Source organism: Lingula anatina, chromosome 1 (genome assembly GCF_051362555.1).
Source record: "Lingula anatina isolate TDL-2025a chromosome 1, LinAna3.0, whole genome shotgun sequence".
Classification (NCBI taxonomy): domain Eukaryota; kingdom Metazoa; phylum Brachiopoda; class Lingulata; order Lingulida; family Lingulidae; genus Lingula; species Lingula anatina.
In genome coordinates, this window is record NC_141767.1 from 443,385 (window position 1) to 463,091 (window position 19,707).

At 38.7% G+C, this 19,707-nt stretch overlaps 2 protein-coding genes across 4 annotated transcripts; one reads left to right on the forward strand and one right to left on the reverse strand.

Moving 5' to 3' along the window:
- Positions 1 to 8,951: 8,951 nt before the first annotated feature.
- LOC106174057 (translation initiation factor eIF2B subunit gamma) lies at positions 8,952 to 14,420 on the reverse strand. 3 transcript variants are annotated; one of them, XM_013555436.2, is made up of 12 exons: positions 14,318 to 14,420; positions 13,848 to 14,030; positions 13,243 to 13,397; positions 12,848 to 13,013; positions 12,490 to 12,595; positions 12,185 to 12,274; positions 11,760 to 11,890; positions 11,207 to 11,397; positions 10,864 to 10,947; positions 10,355 to 10,503; positions 10,014 to 10,117; positions 8,952 to 9,620 (listed from the first exon to the last, which is right to left on the reverse strand). In XM_013555436.2, the coding sequence occupies exons 2-12, from the start codon at positions 13,996 to 13,998 to the stop codon at positions 9,568 to 9,570; spliced, it is 1,380 nt and encodes a 459-aa protein (XP_013410890.2). In that variant the 5' UTR covers positions 13,999 to 14,030; positions 14,318 to 14,420; the 3' UTR covers positions 8,952 to 9,567. The 3 variants fall into 3 exon arrangements, with proteins under 3 accessions (XP_013410890.2, XP_013410891.2, XP_013410892.2); XM_013555437.2 differs by having other exon boundaries at positions 13,848 to 14,000; positions 14,318 to 14,409; XM_013555438.2 differs by lacking the exons at positions 8,952 to 9,620; positions 10,014 to 10,117 and having other exon boundaries at positions 10,351 to 10,503.
- A 125-nt stretch (positions 14,421 to 14,545) lies between these two features.
- LOC106174050 (uncharacterized) lies at positions 14,546 to 17,435 on the forward strand. The gene is made up of 2 exons (XM_013555427.2): positions 14,546 to 14,678; positions 15,070 to 17,435. Exon 2 carries the CDS (start codon positions 15,138 to 15,140, stop codon positions 16,338 to 16,340), a length of 1,203 nt encoding a protein of 400 aa, XP_013410881.2. The 5' UTR covers positions 14,546 to 14,678; positions 15,070 to 15,137; the 3' UTR covers positions 16,341 to 17,435.
- The last annotated feature ends 2,272 nt before the right edge of the window (positions 17,436 to 19,707 follow it).

Consider the following 19,707-nt stretch of genomic DNA (forward strand, 5'->3'; position numbering starts at 1 on the left):
TGATATATATCTGTTAGGTAATTAATGTCCATATTTTATCATTTTGGGGAAATCCAAGATAGCCTTCTTTTCCCCATAGGAAAACTGGTGCATTAGATTTTATGGGCACTTCTACGGCAAATGAGGGTAATCATGATATTTTTTCAAAATACTTAAGGGTATACACTTGTAACCCACCAGATAGATATCTAAAAGTCCAAAAAGAATGTGTGAAATACCGAGAAACAAAATTCATTTTATATTGAACCCAATGTCTCTCTGGCAGTAGTTGGCTGTGCTATTCCTATTGTGAATTGCAGCAATCTTGAATTTTCTTAAATACGCAAGATGCACACTTGCTACACACCAGATTTATAAAGAGTAAGGTTAATAAGGATGTCAACATGTTTAAACATCAAAGGCTTTATTTCATGTTGGAATCAATGTCTGAACTGGTCTATTAATTGACACCTATGTGCATTTGAATGATATATACCTATGACAACTGGCAGCTATCTTGGGTTTTCTCCGAATAATACTCAAGGATACATACACTTTCAAAACACACGGAGTCTTTCATAAGGATAAATAGGATATGAAAAACATTTAAAAACGACCCAAAGTTAACTACATTTAAATCGCACTCATTGTATCTCTAGCATTATTTGATTATGTGTTCGAATATTCTAATGACAAAAGGCAGACATCTATTTTTTCAGAATACCCAAAGGTACACACATGCTACAGACCAGGTATACATCATAGGGGTAATAATAAATGGAATGAAAAACATAAATTATTTTTAAAACAAACCCATGGAAATGTAATTGTATAATGAACCATATGCCTCTCTAGCAGCAATTGAAACCCACCCATTAGTATTCCTATGTTAAATTGTAGGTATCTTTTTCTCAGAATATCCAAAGAGGCACACTATTTACCCACCAGATATATATATATCATAGGACTAATAAGGATGGGCAAAACTTGATAAGCAAACACAAATTCACCCTGGTAGTAGATGAAAAGCCATGGATGTGCAGTTGTTATTCCAGTAGTATTCCTATGGCCAGTGACGGCCATCTTGGGTTTTCTCAAAATGATCAAATATGCACATTTATTACCTGCTTGATATGTATCACAGTGTAATAATAATGTGTGAAACACTAAAAAAATAAACTGAATTTGATAGTGAATTAGCTGGCATTAGTTCCAACCCTTTGTAATACTAGAAGTATTCCTATTACATATGACGGCCATCTTGGATTTTCTCAAAATGCCCAACAATACTGTTAGTTACTCACCACATACATATTTTGTGGGTAGAAAGGATGTGGAAAACACTCAGAAACCAGCTTAATTTGATAGTGAAAAACTAATCTTTCCAGTTGCCATTAGTTGAATCCCCCATATACTAGAATTCCTGTGGCACATGGCAGCCATCTTGGATTTTCCAAAATGCCCAAGAACACTTCGTAGTTACTCACCACAAAAATATTATGTGGGTAACAAAGATCTGAGAAACAGACTTAATTTGATAGTGGACAACCTATCGTTCTAGCTGGTAATAGTTGTGCACTAGTATTCATATGGCTGTTTCTATGGCAAATGACAGCCATCTTGGATTTTTTCAAAAAGTCCAAGGGGACTTGTTTGCTATCTGACATATATGAATCAAATGGGTAATAAGGGTGTGGAAAACTCTGAGAAAATAATTTATTTGATAAAAATCAACATAGGTGTTGCCGTGACCGTACCGTTAAAAACTCAAAAAGCGTTCTTGGTTTGAATAGATTGTATTTCGCTGAATAAACTGATGAAAACTAATGAAAACTTACGAAAACTTATGAAAACTTATGAAAACATAAAACTATATGATCCCGGAGACCCGTGTTGCTGAAACTGAAAATGTAAGGGCGGGATCTCAACTATATACCCGAGTGTCATGTGACACGAACACATCTCACTGACTACTCGCACTAATCACTGCTCCACGTGTTGCAGTTACATGGCTCCCCAAAAAATAACTATTTTTTTACATTAATATTACTTAAACATACATTATATTAGTGGCGTTTTAAATCAAATTGAATTGACAAGCACTATTAACCTTACACCATTTACTAAATCACTAATGATTTTATATACCAGAGATATCTTTACCCTTAACCGTATTTGTAACCGTATATAAATTATAATAAACCGTAATATAATTAATAAACTGTTTATAAAGTATGATAAACCGTAAATATAATTAATAATCATATACCGTATGATATCATTGATATACAATAACATTTAATGACCTTTGACCGTTAGGATACCATAGAAATAAACATTAATAATGCTTTACAACTTCTACATTATTTAAGCAAACATTTACCCTTTAACTGTGTGCTCCAACATTACCTTATCTTCTAAAGAAGACGCCACGACTGTTAACTGTTCTATTATCTGAAAAGTTCTAATGATGATATGAATATAGATACATGCTTTAACAAAAAACAAACATCAAATATAGATAACCAATTAAGTATGTACAGTGTGTCCTTAAGACATAGCAATTACAATTTAAATTTGTTCATGCATGACATCCATATAAAATGATGATGATGCTTTGTAACAACTGAATTCCTTACTACTATACCATCAAACTAATTTATTAATCCAGCAAAATGCTATACTTAATTGCAACGTATGCATTTAGGTTAACAATTGGCTCTTTGACGGGGATTAAACCCTGCAATAAATCATTAATTATTATCAGTGCTTGGAACTAAAAGTACCAACTTCTGAATTGGTCTGTTTAAAAACACAATTGGATCTAACCTTCGACCAGCAGAATCTAATGCACGAGTACTCATTGCTACTTTGACTTTTCTGACATGCTCATCATCACTGGGATAAACATTTTCAACTCTTGCTAATGACCAAAGATTTCTTGGTAAATTCTCATCTTTAATCAAAACAATATCTCCAACACAGAAATTGCGTCTAGGCCTTAACCATTTTTGTCTCACTTGTAAGGTTTGCAAATATTCTTTGCGCCATCTAAACCAAAACTGATTGCATAAATACTGAACCCTCCTCCAGTGTTTTCTACAATACATGTCTGCTTTCTGGAATTCACCAGGAGGCGGGAGAATAACATTTGTTTTGGTGGTTAACAAGTGATTGGGGGTTAATGGCTCAAGGGAACATGGGTCATTTAGGTTGTCAGAGGTAAGAGGTCTGCAATTAACAATTGCGGTCACTTCATGCATCAATGTCCGTAACGACTCGTCGTTCAATTGAGACTGTGACTGCTCAAGCAGAGAAGACAAAACATTTCTCACAGTTCGGATTTGACGTTCCCAGACTCCTCCTGCATGGCTGGACGACGGTGCATTAAACTCAAATTGAATGTAATCGCATTGTCGTTCCCTCAAAAATTCTGACAAAGTATGCTGATCCATTTCACTGAGTGCTCTTTTAAACTCATTGTTTGCCCCAATAAAATTTGTACCACAATCTGAACGCAGCAATCGGATCGGTCCACGTATTGCTTGAAATCGACGCAATGCGTTTATGAAGGAGTCCGTTGTCAACGCGGTTGCCACCTCAGTGTGAATAGCCCGTGATACAAGACATGTGAACAGCACACCGTAACGTTTGACCTCCTTTCTTCCTTCCTTCACGGTGAACGGACCAAAACAATCAACGCCGACGTATGTGAACGGGGGGCTTTCTGTCAAGCGATCTGCAGGTAAATTTGCCATCCTTTGCTCTCCCACTGAACCTCTCGTCTTTTTACATGCAACGCAGTTGGATATCAGTTTCGACGCGGCTGAGCTAGCTGAAATGATCCATATGCCAGTTGACCTAAGGTAGTTAACTGTCATTCCTCTGCCTTGATGACCGCATGATCGGTGCGCGTGCTGTAAACATAGCGATGTAATATGATGAGATTTGGGTAATATAATAGGATGACGAATGTCGTAAGCAGCATAGGGTGACATGCGAATTCGTCCTCCAACCCTCAGAAGTCCTTCCTTATCAAAGAAAGGGTTGAGCTTTCTCAGAGACTGTTCCTTATCTCCATTCGGGAATGCCTCGGCCTGCACGTGTTTGAAAATTTCATTTCGCGCTCTTTTTATATCGTCAACAGTGATTGGCGAGTGTGCCTTCTGACCCTCTCGACGCAAAATTCGGCGATAGCGTAGGCAGACGGCGATGGCCCGTTGCGCCTTGTACCAATCCGAGAAACGTTCAAGTCGATCCAGAATTGACACGTGGGATGACGTAGACAACGCTGATACTGCTTGCCTCACTTCTGGGTCGTCTTGGCGAAGAGAAAAATCATTTTGTTCCGTAGAAGCGATCGTTGTTTCCAATAAAAAGGAAGGTCCGTGAAACCAATGCTCATGATTAGCCAGATCGATGGCAGATAAACCTCGCGAGGCAACATCAGCCGGGTTGGTCTCTGATGAAACGTACGACCACTGGTTTGGCTCGGTGAAGTCCCTAATCACTTGTACTCTGTTGGCTACGTAAGTGTGGAATCGACGTGCCTCGTTATTGATGTACCCGAGTACTATCCGACTATCTGTCCAAAAGTATTCAGTCAGTTTCTCAAATTCCAGCTCGGAGCGTAGGAGAGACGCTACTTTCACAGATACGGTGGCTGCTGTCAGCTCAAGTCTCGGAATGGAAACGGCCTTAAGCGGTGCTACCCTGCTTTTACCCATGAGTAAACAACAGTGTATTTGTCCTCTTTCGTTCATGAGCCGTACATACGAACACTCTCCGTAGCCTCCTGCGCTGGCGTCACAGAAATGGTGCATTTCAGTAATTGACACTGAACCAAACTCAGGCGGCTTGTAACAGCGTTTCAAACTGATAGATTCCAATGAGCGAAGACCAAGCCTCCATTGCTCCCACCGTGATCGAAGGTTGTCGGGTATGGGGTCGTCCCAGTCTAAATTCTCAGCACACAGTTCCTGTAGAATGCGCTTGCCGACCATGACAACTGGAGCAACAAATCCAAGCGGGTCAAAGATCGAGCTGATCGTAGACAATACGCCACGTCTAGTTAATGGCCTATCTTTGAGTAGTATTCTGAATTGAAGCTGGTCAACTTCTACACACCATTGAACACCAAGGGCTCTCTCAGGTAAGTACTTGTCTGCATTCATGTCAATGACATCACAGTCGTGGGCTCGATCACCAAGTAGAACTGATTGGATGACTGCATTAGAGTTCGAGATGACCTTGTGAAGACGAATGCCTCGCTTCTCACAAAGCTGTCTGGATCGGCGCAGAAGTTCTATGGCATCTGATGCAGTAGCAGTCGACTTCAATCCATCGTCCACATAAAAATTTCTGTGAATAAAGTGTTTCACATCGGAGCCGCATTCATGTTCGTGTAAACTGGCCATCTTTTTTAAAGCAAATGATGCGCAGCCGGGAGAAGAGGTTGCTCCAAATAAATGAACACACATGCGGTAGTCAACAGGTTCTGATTCAAAGTCATTGTCTTTAAACCACAGAAATCTCAAATAGTCTCGGTGTTCTTCGTTGACACGAAATTGATAAAACATTTTCTCAATGTCACACGTAGACGCGACCATTTCATGGCGAAATCTCAGCAGAACACCAATAAGAGAGTTGGTCATGTCAGGTCCCTTCAGTAGATGTTCGTTCAACGACGTGTCCTTGTATCGTGCACTACAATCGAATACAACACGCAGTTTTTGTTTATTGTACACTCCATGGTGGGGAATATACCATGCACATTTACTGACGTCACTCGTGACTCTTTCAGCGTGTCCGTTGTCTATCAGCGACTGCATGAATTTCGCGTATTCGCGAGCGTAGTTTGGGTCCTTTGTAAAACGCGATTGCAAAGACGACAAGCGTTTCACAGCTAATTCTCGGTCATTGGGTAGAACAGGATTTTCCTTTCTAAACGGCAACGGCATTTCGTAATGTCCGTCGTTCGTGACGTGGATGCCTCTCTCGAGTATGTCTATAAACCGGCAATCTTCACGAGAAGGCGCGACAGTATCAAGCCGTTGATCGTTAAAATCGAGTTCTAGCATTTGCGCAACGTGCTTTGGTACAAATATTTCCTTGATACGATTCGGTTTGCAGAAGATCACTTTCTCGTTCATTTGGTATGACGACTTGACTTCTGGGGACACTTCATGGATCATCACACGATGACTTATGAAACCTGGGTCACCATCGTAGTTAACGAGTCCCGTTCCCACTATACTCCAACCGAGGCTAGTACGAAGAGCGTAAGGGCCGTCATTCATAGGGGGTATGACCTCTCGCGGGAATAAAGCGGATGGGCAGTTGTACCCGATGAGTAAGCCTACTTCAAAGTCGCCTCGAGGAATCAATTTATCAGCAATCGGTTGCAGATGGGGCCACTGGTGGGCGATGCCGGGGGATGGAATATGATCGCGATTGGCTGGTATCACGTCTCTCGTGTAACAGGGTGGTAAGGTAATTCTCTCGGAACCGTCATATGCACGCACGGATAAACCGGAGATCTTGCTACTGTCCAAAATCTGATTACACGCAGACATGGTTGACAATGACAGTTTAACAGGTGTGCCTTGTAACTGTAGGGAATCAGAAGTGTTTCTCAGAACAAAAGAAATATCTGACTGAGTGTCAAGCATAGCGTAAATGAGCTGCTCTCTTTCTAGGTTACTTTCATGCGAGATCCAAACTGGCACTATCATGGTTGACTGACTGACAGAAGTACTGTTTGAAGTATTGACAGCAGTATTGACCACATTGACCTTAGTAACTGCATTCTGGCGTTGAAAATCAGGGTCATGTAACGATGTAGGGTGTTTTTTGTGACATTTTGAACAGGTAAGTTTATTCAAGCACCCTTTAGCAATGTGATTAGGCTCCAAACATGCCATGCAAAGACGTTTGCTGAATAAAAGTTGTTTTCTCTCGGATAAGGGCATTTCTAAGAAAGCACTACATTCATTCAGCTTGTGGGTTTGTTGACAATGGGGACATACCTGATCAGTGATCACAGCGAAACTTGAACCTGGTGGATGTGCACTGGTCCTTGGCGTTGGGGGATGTGATGTGTGAGTTCTCTTCATAGGTGACGTGCGTGCTGTCTTTGTCTGTGGAAAGCGAGTAGTCTGCACACTGGGACCTTCGGATTTAAGTGCCTCCCTTCCGAATACCGGGTCGTTGACTGCCTCTGATTCATGTTCAATAAAGGTGACCAAATCTGAAAACACTACAGACCTTTTTTCATCTCTGACAACCTTTGCAACAATACCCCTCCAACGGTTCTGGGAGTACATGGGAAGCTTTTTAACAATAACTTGCATGTGTGGGGCATGATTGAGAACTTGTAAATTATGCAAATGAAGCATTGCTGAATGACACTTAACTAAATACACTGAAAGCCCCTTGAGACCAACACTATCCTCCGCTCTAACAGCGGGCCATGCTAACAATTTATTCAAGTATGCCATTGAAATTTTGTATTCGTTACCATACTCTTTATGCAACAATTCACGTGCCCTTTTGTACCCATCTGGCATATAGAGACAACCACTTATCAATTCTTTCGGTTCACCATCTGTGTATTGATAAAGGTAGTACAATCTATCAGTGTTTGATGCAACTCTAGATTCTATTCTAGTTTCAAAAGAAATCATGAATGCACTATAAGTCAATACATCACCCTTAAACACTGGAATCTCTGGCTGCGGTAAAGGCGGGATGCACTGCACAAGATAGGGCACATCTTGTTGGCGAGGATAGAAGACGGGCGTTCCGTGAGGATCATTTGGAAGGAATGCATTTGGTACTTCTGGTCCGCGAGAAAAGTAGCCGGGTGTACCGCGAAGATAGGCTGGAAAGTCACTGGTCACGTCTTGTCGCGACTGGCGAGGAACAAAGTCTGACACACCATAGGTATCCGTATGGAGCATTTCACCTTTCGCACCGTGGGAATCCGCCGTGACAGCTACACCGTGAGGATCCGTGCCGTGAGTCACACCAAGGGGGTCCATTCCGTCAGCTGCACTATGGGGAACCTTGCCGTCAGTCACACTGTGGGGGTCAATTCCGTCAGTCACACCGTGGGGGTCCATTCCGTCAGTCACACCGTGGGGGTCCTTTATATCAGCAGAATCGTGGGTGTCTGTGTTAACTTGACCTTGAACAGTTTCTACGTATTTTTCAGTCTTTGTTTTGTCCATAGGCAGTCTAAAAAGTGATTCTAGATCAGAGTTTGAGCTATCTGAATCTGTGTCAAGGGCGGCGGCTTCTGCCGCAGCGGCTGCTGCATCCTTCTGAGCCGAAATTAATTCAAATTCAGCGTCCAGCAAAGCTCTTTGGCGTTTAATTTCAGTTTGTTTCTTCACATATTCCAAATTTACCTCTAAAGCTTTCGCCTTGGCCTTGGCTTTTGCATAGGATGAAGTGGACGCTCTTGACCGTGTTTTCAGCGAAGAGATGACAGATTTTTCCGTGTCTCCTTCCATATTCCCCGGGAATAGTTTTATTGTTGCCTTGACCGTACCGTTAAAAACTCAAAAAGCGTTCTTGGTTTGAATAGATTGTATTTCGCTGAATAAACTGATGAAAACTAATGAAAACTTACGAAAACTTATGAAAACTTATGAAAACATAAAACTATATGATCCCGGAGACCCGTGTTGCTGAAACTGAAAATGTAAGGGCGGGATCTCAACTATATACCCGAGTGTCATGTGACACGAACACATCTCACTGACTACTCGCACTAATCACTGCTCCACGTGTTGCAGTTACAATAGGTATGTGCATATTTCTAAAGAATTCAATAAATTGGCGGCCATTTTGGATTTTTTGGCCAAACGTTAAATTTTTTCCGTGGGCTACGGCTCTAATTTGATTTAGAATGTCAAAAGGTACCCACATGCAAAATTTGGTGCTTTTATCCGCCGTGTCACGATTTTTTCCTTAAGCCACCGGACTATTTTTGGTTGCTAGAAATTCGTAGCAATCTTTGCCTAGACTTATCTTTGACTATGATACAATTTCTCTGTCTGTCCCCCCACCATCAGCTGTTGTGTAATGTGCCTTCCACATATCATGTAGACATTTCTGTAAATATTTCTATGTAGCCAAATCTTCACAAGCGCAACAAAACTTGGTTTTTGTTCAAATATCAATAATAAATGATCCCATCTGACTGAAAATTGTCATGAAAATATTCCAGAGCCTGTTGCGGGCCAACAAGAGTATCTCACACTAGACTTAGTACCTAATCTCTTCCTCTGAACTTAGTAGGTAGACTTCACACTAAGGGGATTTCAAAATGCAGAATTTTTTGTTTCTGTTTGAGAAAATCTCTTATAGCAATCATATTTGTGGCATTAGAAAAGTCACGCTTGTGGCCTGTTTGACTGGGATGTCCTCTGCAGACTGGGTTCTGTAACACACTGAGACCACACTGCTGTGTAACCACCACATTGACCTCTACAGAGATCTGGTCCTAGGAATTATCTCCAGGCAGAACAGGTCCAGGATTGCCGTCTGTTTTATCTTCTGTTGCTATGGTTACAGGTCAGACTAGATGGTCATCATTCTATCAACATCAACTATCACTTCATTTGTAAATTTCCCTAAAAGATAATTTATTACCAAACTGTCAAAATCACTTCTGATATTGATATGTCAGCATGCTCCTCTCCAAATCACATGGCTACTGATGAAGAAATAGTTCATTGAAAAGACTAATTCACAACAGTCTAGCAGCAAATCTTGTGAAATGATACAGAATTTAAGGAAGAAAGTGCTGATTATCCTTAGTCATTATCTTACCCCTGGTCATCTGTCCACTGCCCACTACAATGTCCTTAAGGACACATTGATAGTTTGATATATTGAAGAGACCAAAACTGGCATTAAATAAGGAACTAGCAGTGATAATTCATGCAAGTTTACAGGGTATTTACTCTTGCTTCAGATGTATCTTTAGGGGACAAAGTGCTGATTGTCTGTGGTCCATATCTTACCCATGGCTACTATATTCTGTCCACTACCCACCATGCTGTCCTTCAGGTCACACTTCTCATTGATGTGTGCATTGTCACACAGTATACATCCCTGGATGTTGGAGCTGGTAGACAGATAAAATACAGTGTGATTTATAGCTGAACCTTTGGTTATTTGAAATTTGTCTCTATAAAGAGAGAAAATAAACCGTTTTCCACAGGTATTTTGTTGAATGCAATCAGATTAACATGTCTCCTGTAGATTCAATGTACACATCTTACCAGGTTGTATTACAAAGATATACTACATATTTCTTCAATACATGTGCACTCTGAGATCACATTCTGAGTTAGTAACTTACCCTTCTTTGATGGTCACATGGTCCATAATCACAGAGTTGGTGATTTTCACCTTCTCTCCAATGCTGCAGTGTTTTCCTATCACTGACTTCTTGATAGAGGTCTTCTCCCCAATGGTGACACCCTCACCAACAAGACTGTCATTACCAACCTGATAACATTTCATTAAAACATTGACCTTGATGAATATTTCAAGATTTGAGGATTTTTCAACATTAACAAAGCCTAGCTTTAGGTTTAATACATATCAAAGGCATGCTAAGACCTACATTTCTGGGAATACATTATCCTCGTCCCCTCAGATCAGCCTTACAAATCTAAGTATAATAGACTTTATCATTAATTTTCAAAACTAAATACTGTTAAAAGGTTTACATTGCATACTGCTTATATCTAAGTGTAGAAATGTGAGCTGGAGACAAACATGAAGCATGGTAGAGGACACAGGACTTTAATTATGTCAGCTGGAGAGAGAGACAGAGATCACAGGAACAGGACCACTTAGTCTTACCTGAGCCTTCTGTGCAACAGTAGCTGTAGGGTGGACAGGTTTCACATCTTTACTTGGCCTCAGAGATGCCAGCAGCTTAGCAATCTGAAAACATACCAAATAGTGTATAGTTCTTTCAAGCGAGGAGACATTTTATTCCAGTTGCTTCTCTGCAGCATTTTGTGTTGGCATTCATCTCAAAGAGACTCTTGGATTCACTAATAATGATGGAAATAGTCTTCTGGGAATTTCACAAATTATTTTAAATAACATTGTATAATAAAACCAGTTTCATTAACTCAAAGCTATCCAAATAACAGAACTTGTCCTCAATTTCATGTCCCTAGTGAAATCAGCAGACTACCTGTCTGTTGGCCTCGCAGTAAGTGGCCACCGTGTTAGCCCTGAGCAAGAACCCCTCATTCAGGATGTGAGTGTAACACCTTATCTTGTTGGCATGGTAACAACCCTCCATATCTCCACTGTGGTCATTCCAGCTTGAGTATTCTCTGGTTATTCCTGCCATGTTGTCTTCTACAGCAAAACCATATATATCTGGAAATAATGGGGGGGAAATAATCCTGCAAATTAATAAGTCGCAGCTCCATGGTAGTCATGTTTTTAAACCAAACTGCATAAACTGAAATGTGCCAATTTATTACAGCTTTCACTTCCACATGACATGAAATGCTATAATAAATTTTTTAACCTTTAGACATTCTTCTTGATTAATACTGAATTAATTTCAAACATCTCTACCATAAATATACAAGAGAAATGATGTAGCTTGTATTCCTAGCATACAGATGTTAACATGGGAGCAGTACAGTTCAGGTTATATGGCACTGGCAGTTTGGAACAATTTTCCATGAAATGATTCCTGACAGCACCAAATACTTAAGAGTGGTAGTGAGTACCTTTCACTGTAGCTACAGAGATTACTGAGGCGTTGGCATTAGGGAGATCTTTTTCTGGTACTTTGGCTGCTTGAGAAAATTGTTTCCTTACTAAGTATGGTACAAGTTCACCTTTGAGAGTTGTTAGTGAGCTGAAAACAGAAATATTAAAATGCATGAAATGAATATTTACTAGAAAGAATACTATATAGTTGAAAAACATGAAAAAAATGTCTTGTGTTTCATTCCAGTAATAAATTTCAATACATTTCTGACAGCCAAGAATTTAAATTTATTAATCAAAAGAGGAATGAAAAATCAATAAACTTTTTTTTCAAATCAGACATTATTTATGCTTTTTTATTACATATTTTAAAAACTGAATAACTTTGGTGCCAAATAATTTGAAACATTCACTATAATAAATGAATATAACCAAACCATACCTCTGCTCTGCTAAATAATCAAGCACCCACTTTTTGATTAAATAGAGATGACCATCTAATAACTTGGTCCTGATATTTATACATGGATGCCTAGAAAGAGAGAAAAAGTGAAAATATACTCCCTCTACTAAAAATACAAAAATTGAAAATCTACCAGTAAGTTTAATTTTGTTCAGTAGGAACCATCTGTGCACTTACACTAGAAAATATGTTGTTATTTCACTTACATTGTACCATTGTCTAAAAGAACAAATAAATAAAATCACATAATCCACAAAAAGACAATAAACACGTATATGCTATACCTTTTTAAAATTGACTTTTTAAAAGTAACAGTTTCTTCAAAATCTGCATCAGAACCGAGGAATAAGAGTCTGTTGCCCTTTTCATCTAAACCAACAAAGTCATGTTCTGAAATTTAAAAGTTACTCATTATTTACTGTTTAGAGATATATACTACCTGTATACGACTCCTAGATATTTCATAACCTGTTGAATAGTATAGATTACTTGATCTGGTGCTCCAAATATAATAAACAAATATGTAAAATATATCAGTAAAAGTTACCTATCATATAAAAATTTTGACAAAAATTACACTGCCATTTTGTGTCATGCTTATAATATGCTATTTTCAGAAACAGGGCAATTTCCACATAGTACCCATTTTTCTCTTGGACTTGGTCCCTGGTGCTGTGAGTTCTGTGAAAGTTTCTGGCGCCACAGACATCAGAGTGGTGACGGTGGCGTCATAGGTACGGTGAACATCAGCCAGGGCATTCAGAGGAAAATCCACAATCAGGTCACAGCTTATTATCAGCAAATCAGTCTGAAGATGATCAGAGAGAAAGGCATTTATTGGCTAGATATCTGAAGATGAACAGAAAGAAATGACTCTATTGGCCAGACAGGTTTTGATATTATATGCAAGTTTGTACCAACTTGTTACATTTACTATATCTCAAATAGTAGAAAACTGAAAAGATAAAGCAAAGAGAAAATCTTTTAATTTCAAACATGTATCCTCCTAAGACTTGACTAATCTATTTCCAGCTTACTGTTATTTTATCTTTAATATGTCTCAGAGAGTCGCATGTTCCCCAGTCTTCATCATCTGGCACCTCAACGAAGTCCAGGTTTAACTTCACCTCGCACATCTGCAGTGCCCTCTCTATCTCTGCTTTGAAATATGCAGGGACAATGATAATGGCATCTACAACAAAATTAAATACGTGTGAAACATTTATATTCATCAAGTACATATTTCAATAACACACAACAAATTGTGATTTAGCCATATAAAACTATGTTTTCAAATTTCTCTGGAATCCTTAGCAATTTTCTTCTACCTATCAAATATAACTATGAGGTTTAAAATATAAATCTGAACAATTTTTCTACTGACTATAATTTGAGAGAACACTTGCATGATTTCATTGTTTGAGAATGCAATTTTTGAGTTTGTAGTTACTTAAAGATGTAACATGTTGTTTGACCTACGCGCTTGCTATCTATACCAAATCTAGAAAAGTTCAAGAACAATGGCAACCTTGCATATTATCCTATTATGTTTATTTTTAAATTATAATTATCATCTTTTTCAATCAAGGATATTCCCGTGTGACTATATAAGGGGAGGGGGGGGGGTCACCTTGTGTTTTACCTTCAAATCCAGATCTTTCCAACAAGTTGATAGGATACCAAACCATTGGCAGATTTCCAATAGGAAGCAGTGCTTTAGGTATCTTAGCTGTCAGGTCTGTCATCCTGGAGCCTTTCCCTCCTGCCATGATCACTGCCTGAAACTCCGCCATGTCTGGAGTAAAAATAATGACTGGAAGTCAACCTGGAAACAATTGGTAATGTCATTACTGTAATGTTACCCTATATTAAAAACTAAAGAAAATAGTTTAAAATTAAGGGAAATCCTATTAAAAGTGCAATGCATTCGATGAAAATATCAACACTCTGTGGTAAATGTTGCTGAATCTAGGAGTTGAAATATTCATTTGTCGAAATCCATATTGTCATATTGAACATTTATTTCCGAATATCTTACACGAGAACAAAAATGAAAATGTGTGTGAAATACGGGAACGGTCTCCTAGTGTCGTGAGAAATAATGTCACTCACCTGCTCCTAATTTCGGAGTTTGGATGTCAGCAGCTTTCAACAATCTGGAAAACGTGGGACAAAATATGACTGATCGCAGATGGGTACTTATCAAAGCCTTCAGCCGTCGTAACCGGTAAAATAGATGCCGAAATGAGTATATTTAAAAAAGTTTTACATAAACTGAACATAAATTTAGATTTTTACATTCAATACATATATTATAGTATACTATTGATGATCAGTATATATTTTGCACTCTTGTATTATTGTCGTAAAAGTGACGTCTTCAAGTACCGAGTACGTCAAGATGCTGCTGCAGCAAAGTAGAAAAAAGTGCAAATAAATCGATTTACCACGTCTCTAACACATGGCATCATGAGTAAGTTATCTAAAGGAATAACATAATAGCTTGAAAAAGAATTAACCGTGGTTTGCCATCTTATGGAGTCTGTATATCTCGAGTTAATGTATTCATGCATGTCTTCCAATGTCACTGGAAGGTGATTCTGAAATTACTAGAAAATTATCTGGTATGCATTTAAAAGGCACCTTGCGTTAAGATTTTCCTACGATACTGTGTTTTTACTGCGTTAATAATGAATATTGGTGTCTATTTTCATTTAGTTATTGTTACAAATAATACAAAACTATGTCCCTAATGTCAGATGTATGAAAAATATGCCCAAACTGTAAAATATGGCGTCAGAAAAATACTTACTAGTTTAATACTGTTATATTGCTTGATCATTTGTTGTCTTTATTGATTTCAGGTATTAGAGATACTTGTTATGGACTTGAGTGAAGATAGTGACCACCATAACAGGTAAAATAAGAAGGCATGTCTCGGGTTGTTATTGTACCAGTAGGTAATGATGAAAGCATTGCCGTCCTCGTCTCTCAGAACAACGTACACGGACTAGAGCAGCTCTGGCAGAGTGGACAGATATGTTTTGGAGCAAAGACAACAGAAGGAGGTTGCTCTAACCCAGACTGCAGTGCCAGAGAACATGGAGAAGACCTGATATGGGCCGCAGTACAGTATGGGCATTGTGATGTGATCCGCTGGTTGATAAGTCATGGTGCTAACCTGGCTGTGGGGAACTCACGAGATCACTGGAAGAGACAGCCTGTCCACTTTGCAGCCTGTGACGGTCACATTCCACTGCTGCAGGTGTTATTAACCTCTGGTGTTAACGTCAACACACTGGATGCTGAGGAGAGGACACCATTACACTGGGCGGCTACATTTGGTCAACATGAAGTCGCCAAATACCTCATCAGCTGTGGTGCTAATGTCAATATAGATGCTGCACAGAATAATGGGTTCACCCCCCTCCATGCTGCAGCGTGTTTAGGGCACACTAAACTATGCAAGCTGTTTCTAGAGCATGGAGCAGCAATCAATGAGGCAGACAAAGACGGCTGGACAACACTCCATGTGGCCTCATGTTACTATTATCCAGATATAGTTAAATTGTTACTGGATCATGGAGCCAGTGTGAACCAGGAAACCGTAGACAAACAAACAGCTCTACATATCTGTGTAGAGAACCGTGACACAGTCCTAGCAGGTATGCTGATAGAGGCTGGGGTGGCTCTCAATTTGAAAGATAAAAGAGGCTACACTGCCCTACACTGGGCTGTGTACCATGACAAAATACTGATGGTGAAATATTTGATCAACTATGGGGCTGACCTGAACACTGTGAATGAGAAACAGCAGGGTTTGCTGGAGACGGCGCTAACACAGGCAGACACCAACATGATCCAGCTTCTTCATGCTGCAGGAGCCAATATTTATCCTGAACTAAATTCCCATTACCATATCCAACAAATACATACTCTTCGACAGTTTGAAAATAATTGCTATGTATCTATCAATAGAAATGTTATTGAAGCATTAGCAACTAACCCACGTAAACTTCAAGAGTTGTGTTCCTTGAGAATCAGGTCTTGTCTGAAACCCAACTACCAGCAACAAGTTCGGTTTCTTCCATTGCCAGCTGAGATGAAGTCTTATGTTGCATTAAAACATTTGTGAAGTCTTTAAACAATTATATTTTTTAGTGAGATGAGGTATTATTATTGTTTCATTGATTTTATAATAATAATAATAATAATCTTTATTGAGCACTAAAATGCATACATATTACATTTTACAGGCTCTCTACACTAGTCATAACAACTTGGCAACAAATTATACAAATCTATACAATACTTATGGAATGATTACTGGGAAGCAGCACAGAATAAAACAACTATTTCTATTGATGGGTGTGTCGTTTTTTCAAACTTTCAGTTATATAAAGATATAATGTTCTCAAACACGATTCACTTTTTGGACTGAGCAGCCACTGAATTTTTTCATGATCTGTTTTCTGCTCAGGAGGTATCATTAATCTAATTCTTCTGTCACTATGTTCTTCACATTTCAGTAAAAAGTGGATCTCCGTTTCAATTTCATTACAGTGGGGGCACTTGCGATTTTCAGTAGGGGTTTTAGGGGACGTATAGCAGCCACGTTCAATTTCTAATTCGTGGTCACTAATCTGCATTTTTGCAATAGTCTTCATTTCTGATGGAGTGACTTTCATTGACAGATATTTTTCAGGGGTGTAGGTTTTTTTAAGTAATCTGTATGTCCTGAGTTTACTGTAGTTATCACTTTCCAGGTCTTTCCAAAATAGTTCCTCAATTTTATTGTTGATAGCATCTCTTAGGTTTTCAAAGTTATTTAGTGTTTGTGTATCAGTTTTATGGCCCAGACCCAAACACTGTATAAATGTTCTTATTGATTCAGACCAACAGGGTCCTTTTTCTTTTTGCTCCTGTTCATAAATGTTTTTGACCAATCTGTTGGAAGGTAGCTCTTTCAGTCTGGCGCTGTATCTCTGTGTCTGTTTTGCAATATCAGAATAGAGTGGAAATCTTCCAAATTCAGCTCTACAGGCAGGATTTTAAAGCATAATTAATTCACAGAGAAAGAACATGTTGTCCAACATACTTAAAGAATTAGAAAATATTAGCTAACTGAAAGATAAGGTTCATGGGATTTTTTGATAATTTTTTCATTCCGTAAATATGTGAGCTCTTAACTGAAAGAATGATAATAAACACAAGAGGTAGTCAACACCTACCTACCTTTTATTTACTTTATGGTAAATATGACTCCCTTTTTGCATCACTGGTAAATGTCTTTCAACATATTGGAAAAAGTAAAGAATAGAGACTGCCCACTATTGTATCCTGCATTATTTATTATAACCAGATTCCACATATTCCAAAAATAAGAACTATGTAGGCTTATTTGTTCATGGAGGCTGTTATTGTACACGCTTGTGTAATGTTTGTGTGGGGGAGAGAGATTGTTGTTGAGAGCAAGAGAGAGAGGGGTGGAAGAGAGAATGGTTCAGAGAGCAAGAGAGATGGAGAGAGAGAGAGGGGGGAAGAAAGATGGAGAGATGTGCAGCCTCTCAGTATAGAACACGAAGTAATTATAGATATTGATATTAATCGAAGTTTCCTAAAGTTTTGGAGTTGATATCGACCAGTAGACTAAATTCGCTTTTTAAGGCATCTTTCTTCACTCTGCTTAATAATGAAATTTTCTACATTGCTTTAAATGTGACATATTTTAGTCATTAGAACTGGGTTTCAGCAGGCTTTTAAAACAGGAATAAATAATACATCTTATGTCACGAGCGGTCTCTTATCACAGGAGTAAACTGCCAGTGGAGCAATGGAGAGCGGCAATTGTGACAGATGTGCCGCTAAATTGGACAAACGCAATCTGTACGGCAACTGCATTTGCAGCGGTTTTCTGAATGTTGTCTATGAAGTGTAAGTCTTTTATCCTGAACATTATCGATTTCTTTATAACGTCCTATTAGGGAAAGTCCTTGTTCTCTCATAAACTGACACGGTAAAAATTTATCACCAAATTGGATTCCTATTTTTAAGATTGCCCACGCTCGAGTGTATGGTCTTAATGATCAAAATAACGCCACTTTGTCCTATCAATCGAAGATAAATTCTGATGAATTCAACACTAAAATGAAAAAGACGCCTCTTATTTTTATTCATTTACCTCTCCAAGTGGAACAATCAGCTCCTGGGCCAAACAATTTATCAATTAAACGCTGCCAGTTCAGTCACGGTCACACGCACATACACTGAATTGTTTAAGTTTTAAATGGCTGGAAATGCCTACATTAAGTGGGGATTATTATTGATACCTACATAAGATACTGAAGCATTCTAAGTTTTTTACCACACATGCAGTGGGAGACCAAGAGCCAGTCAAATGGGGTTTAAAAATTTACAGGGGTTTACAAATTGCACTTGTTGGCTGCATTTTCTAGTTTATTTTATAAAATATTTAAGAAAAACGGCGTGTTACTTGGCAGTGAACAGGAGAACAGGCCACTTCCTCGTCAAATATCTGGACAGTTAGATCTGATATCAGAGTGGAGTTGAGTAGAAACAGCCCTGACTCCCACACGAGCAGAAATAAAGACAAAAAAGAATAGAAATAATTCCGCCAAGGGTAGGTGCTACATCCATGCATCCTCTCTGAAACACGTTTCCACAATGTTTATTTACCGTGCAGAATGAAAATGAAATCGTCGCAATGAACAGATTAGTAATCTTATGAAGTTATTGTTTCCCTCCCAGCAAGGCGCCCTCCAATACCGCAGAGCTAAGGAGGCAGGTTTCCGTGCAGCCAGAATTATTTTTTTCACTTCACAGAATATTTTACCGACCAAATAAAACCGTGGGAAGTGTCCTTCCTGAGGATCGGTGTATTACAAAATTGACTGATTACGTTGCACATCTATTTATTTACTTCCTGTAATTTCTATTTGATTCAGATATTTGCATTTCTGTGAGTCATGTCATTACTTCACACTATTTCTGAGAACACAAATTAGCTAAGACGAACGTGTTTTTATACATGTACACGTACAAAAGAGAATTCATGTGTATAAAACATAATAAAGATAAGATAATTCACCGTTTCCCTGTAAACAAAATCTGTTTTGATTTCAGCAACTTAGAGAGCCAGTTTGTGACATTGAATACCAACGTCCAAAGCAGAGACCCTCAGTATAAATATACTTTTAAGTTGAAACTTAAATCAAATATAACTGTCAGCTGTTACCCTTTGTGGAAGGGAAACAAGAATACTGTCCCATCTCCTTTTAAAATTATTTAAACTAACTGTTACTACTTTCAGAGGAATTTGAGTTTTTTCTCAGACCCTGAAGACAAAACTGAAGAAGGAACAGCATGATGTCAATGAGATGTGAGACTTTTCCAAATAACAGATAACAATTGCCGAAATGTTGGCCCCCCTTTCTATATCAGCAATATGATATAAAATAACATTGAGGGGGAAACAGGCAAAA

Excerpts from the sequence above, each read along its gene's own strand:
- LOC106174057 (XM_013555436.2), bottom strand. The coding sequence starts at position 13,998 with ATGGCGGAGTTTCAGGCAGTGATCATGGCAGGAGGGAAAGGCTCCAGG. Across the intron at positions 11,398-11,759 it reads CTCTGTAGCTACAGTGAAAG|ATATATATGGTTTTGCTGTA; the intron begins GTACTCACTACC and ends CATTATTTCCAG. Across the intron at positions 10,118-10,354 it reads CATGTGACCATCAAAGAAGG|CTCCAACATCCAGGGATGTA; the intron begins GTAAGTTACTAA and ends TCTGTCTACCAG.
- LOC106174050 (XM_013555427.2), top strand. The coding sequence starts at position 15,138 with ATGTCTCGGGTTGTTATTGTACCAGTAGGTAATGATGAAAGCATTGCC.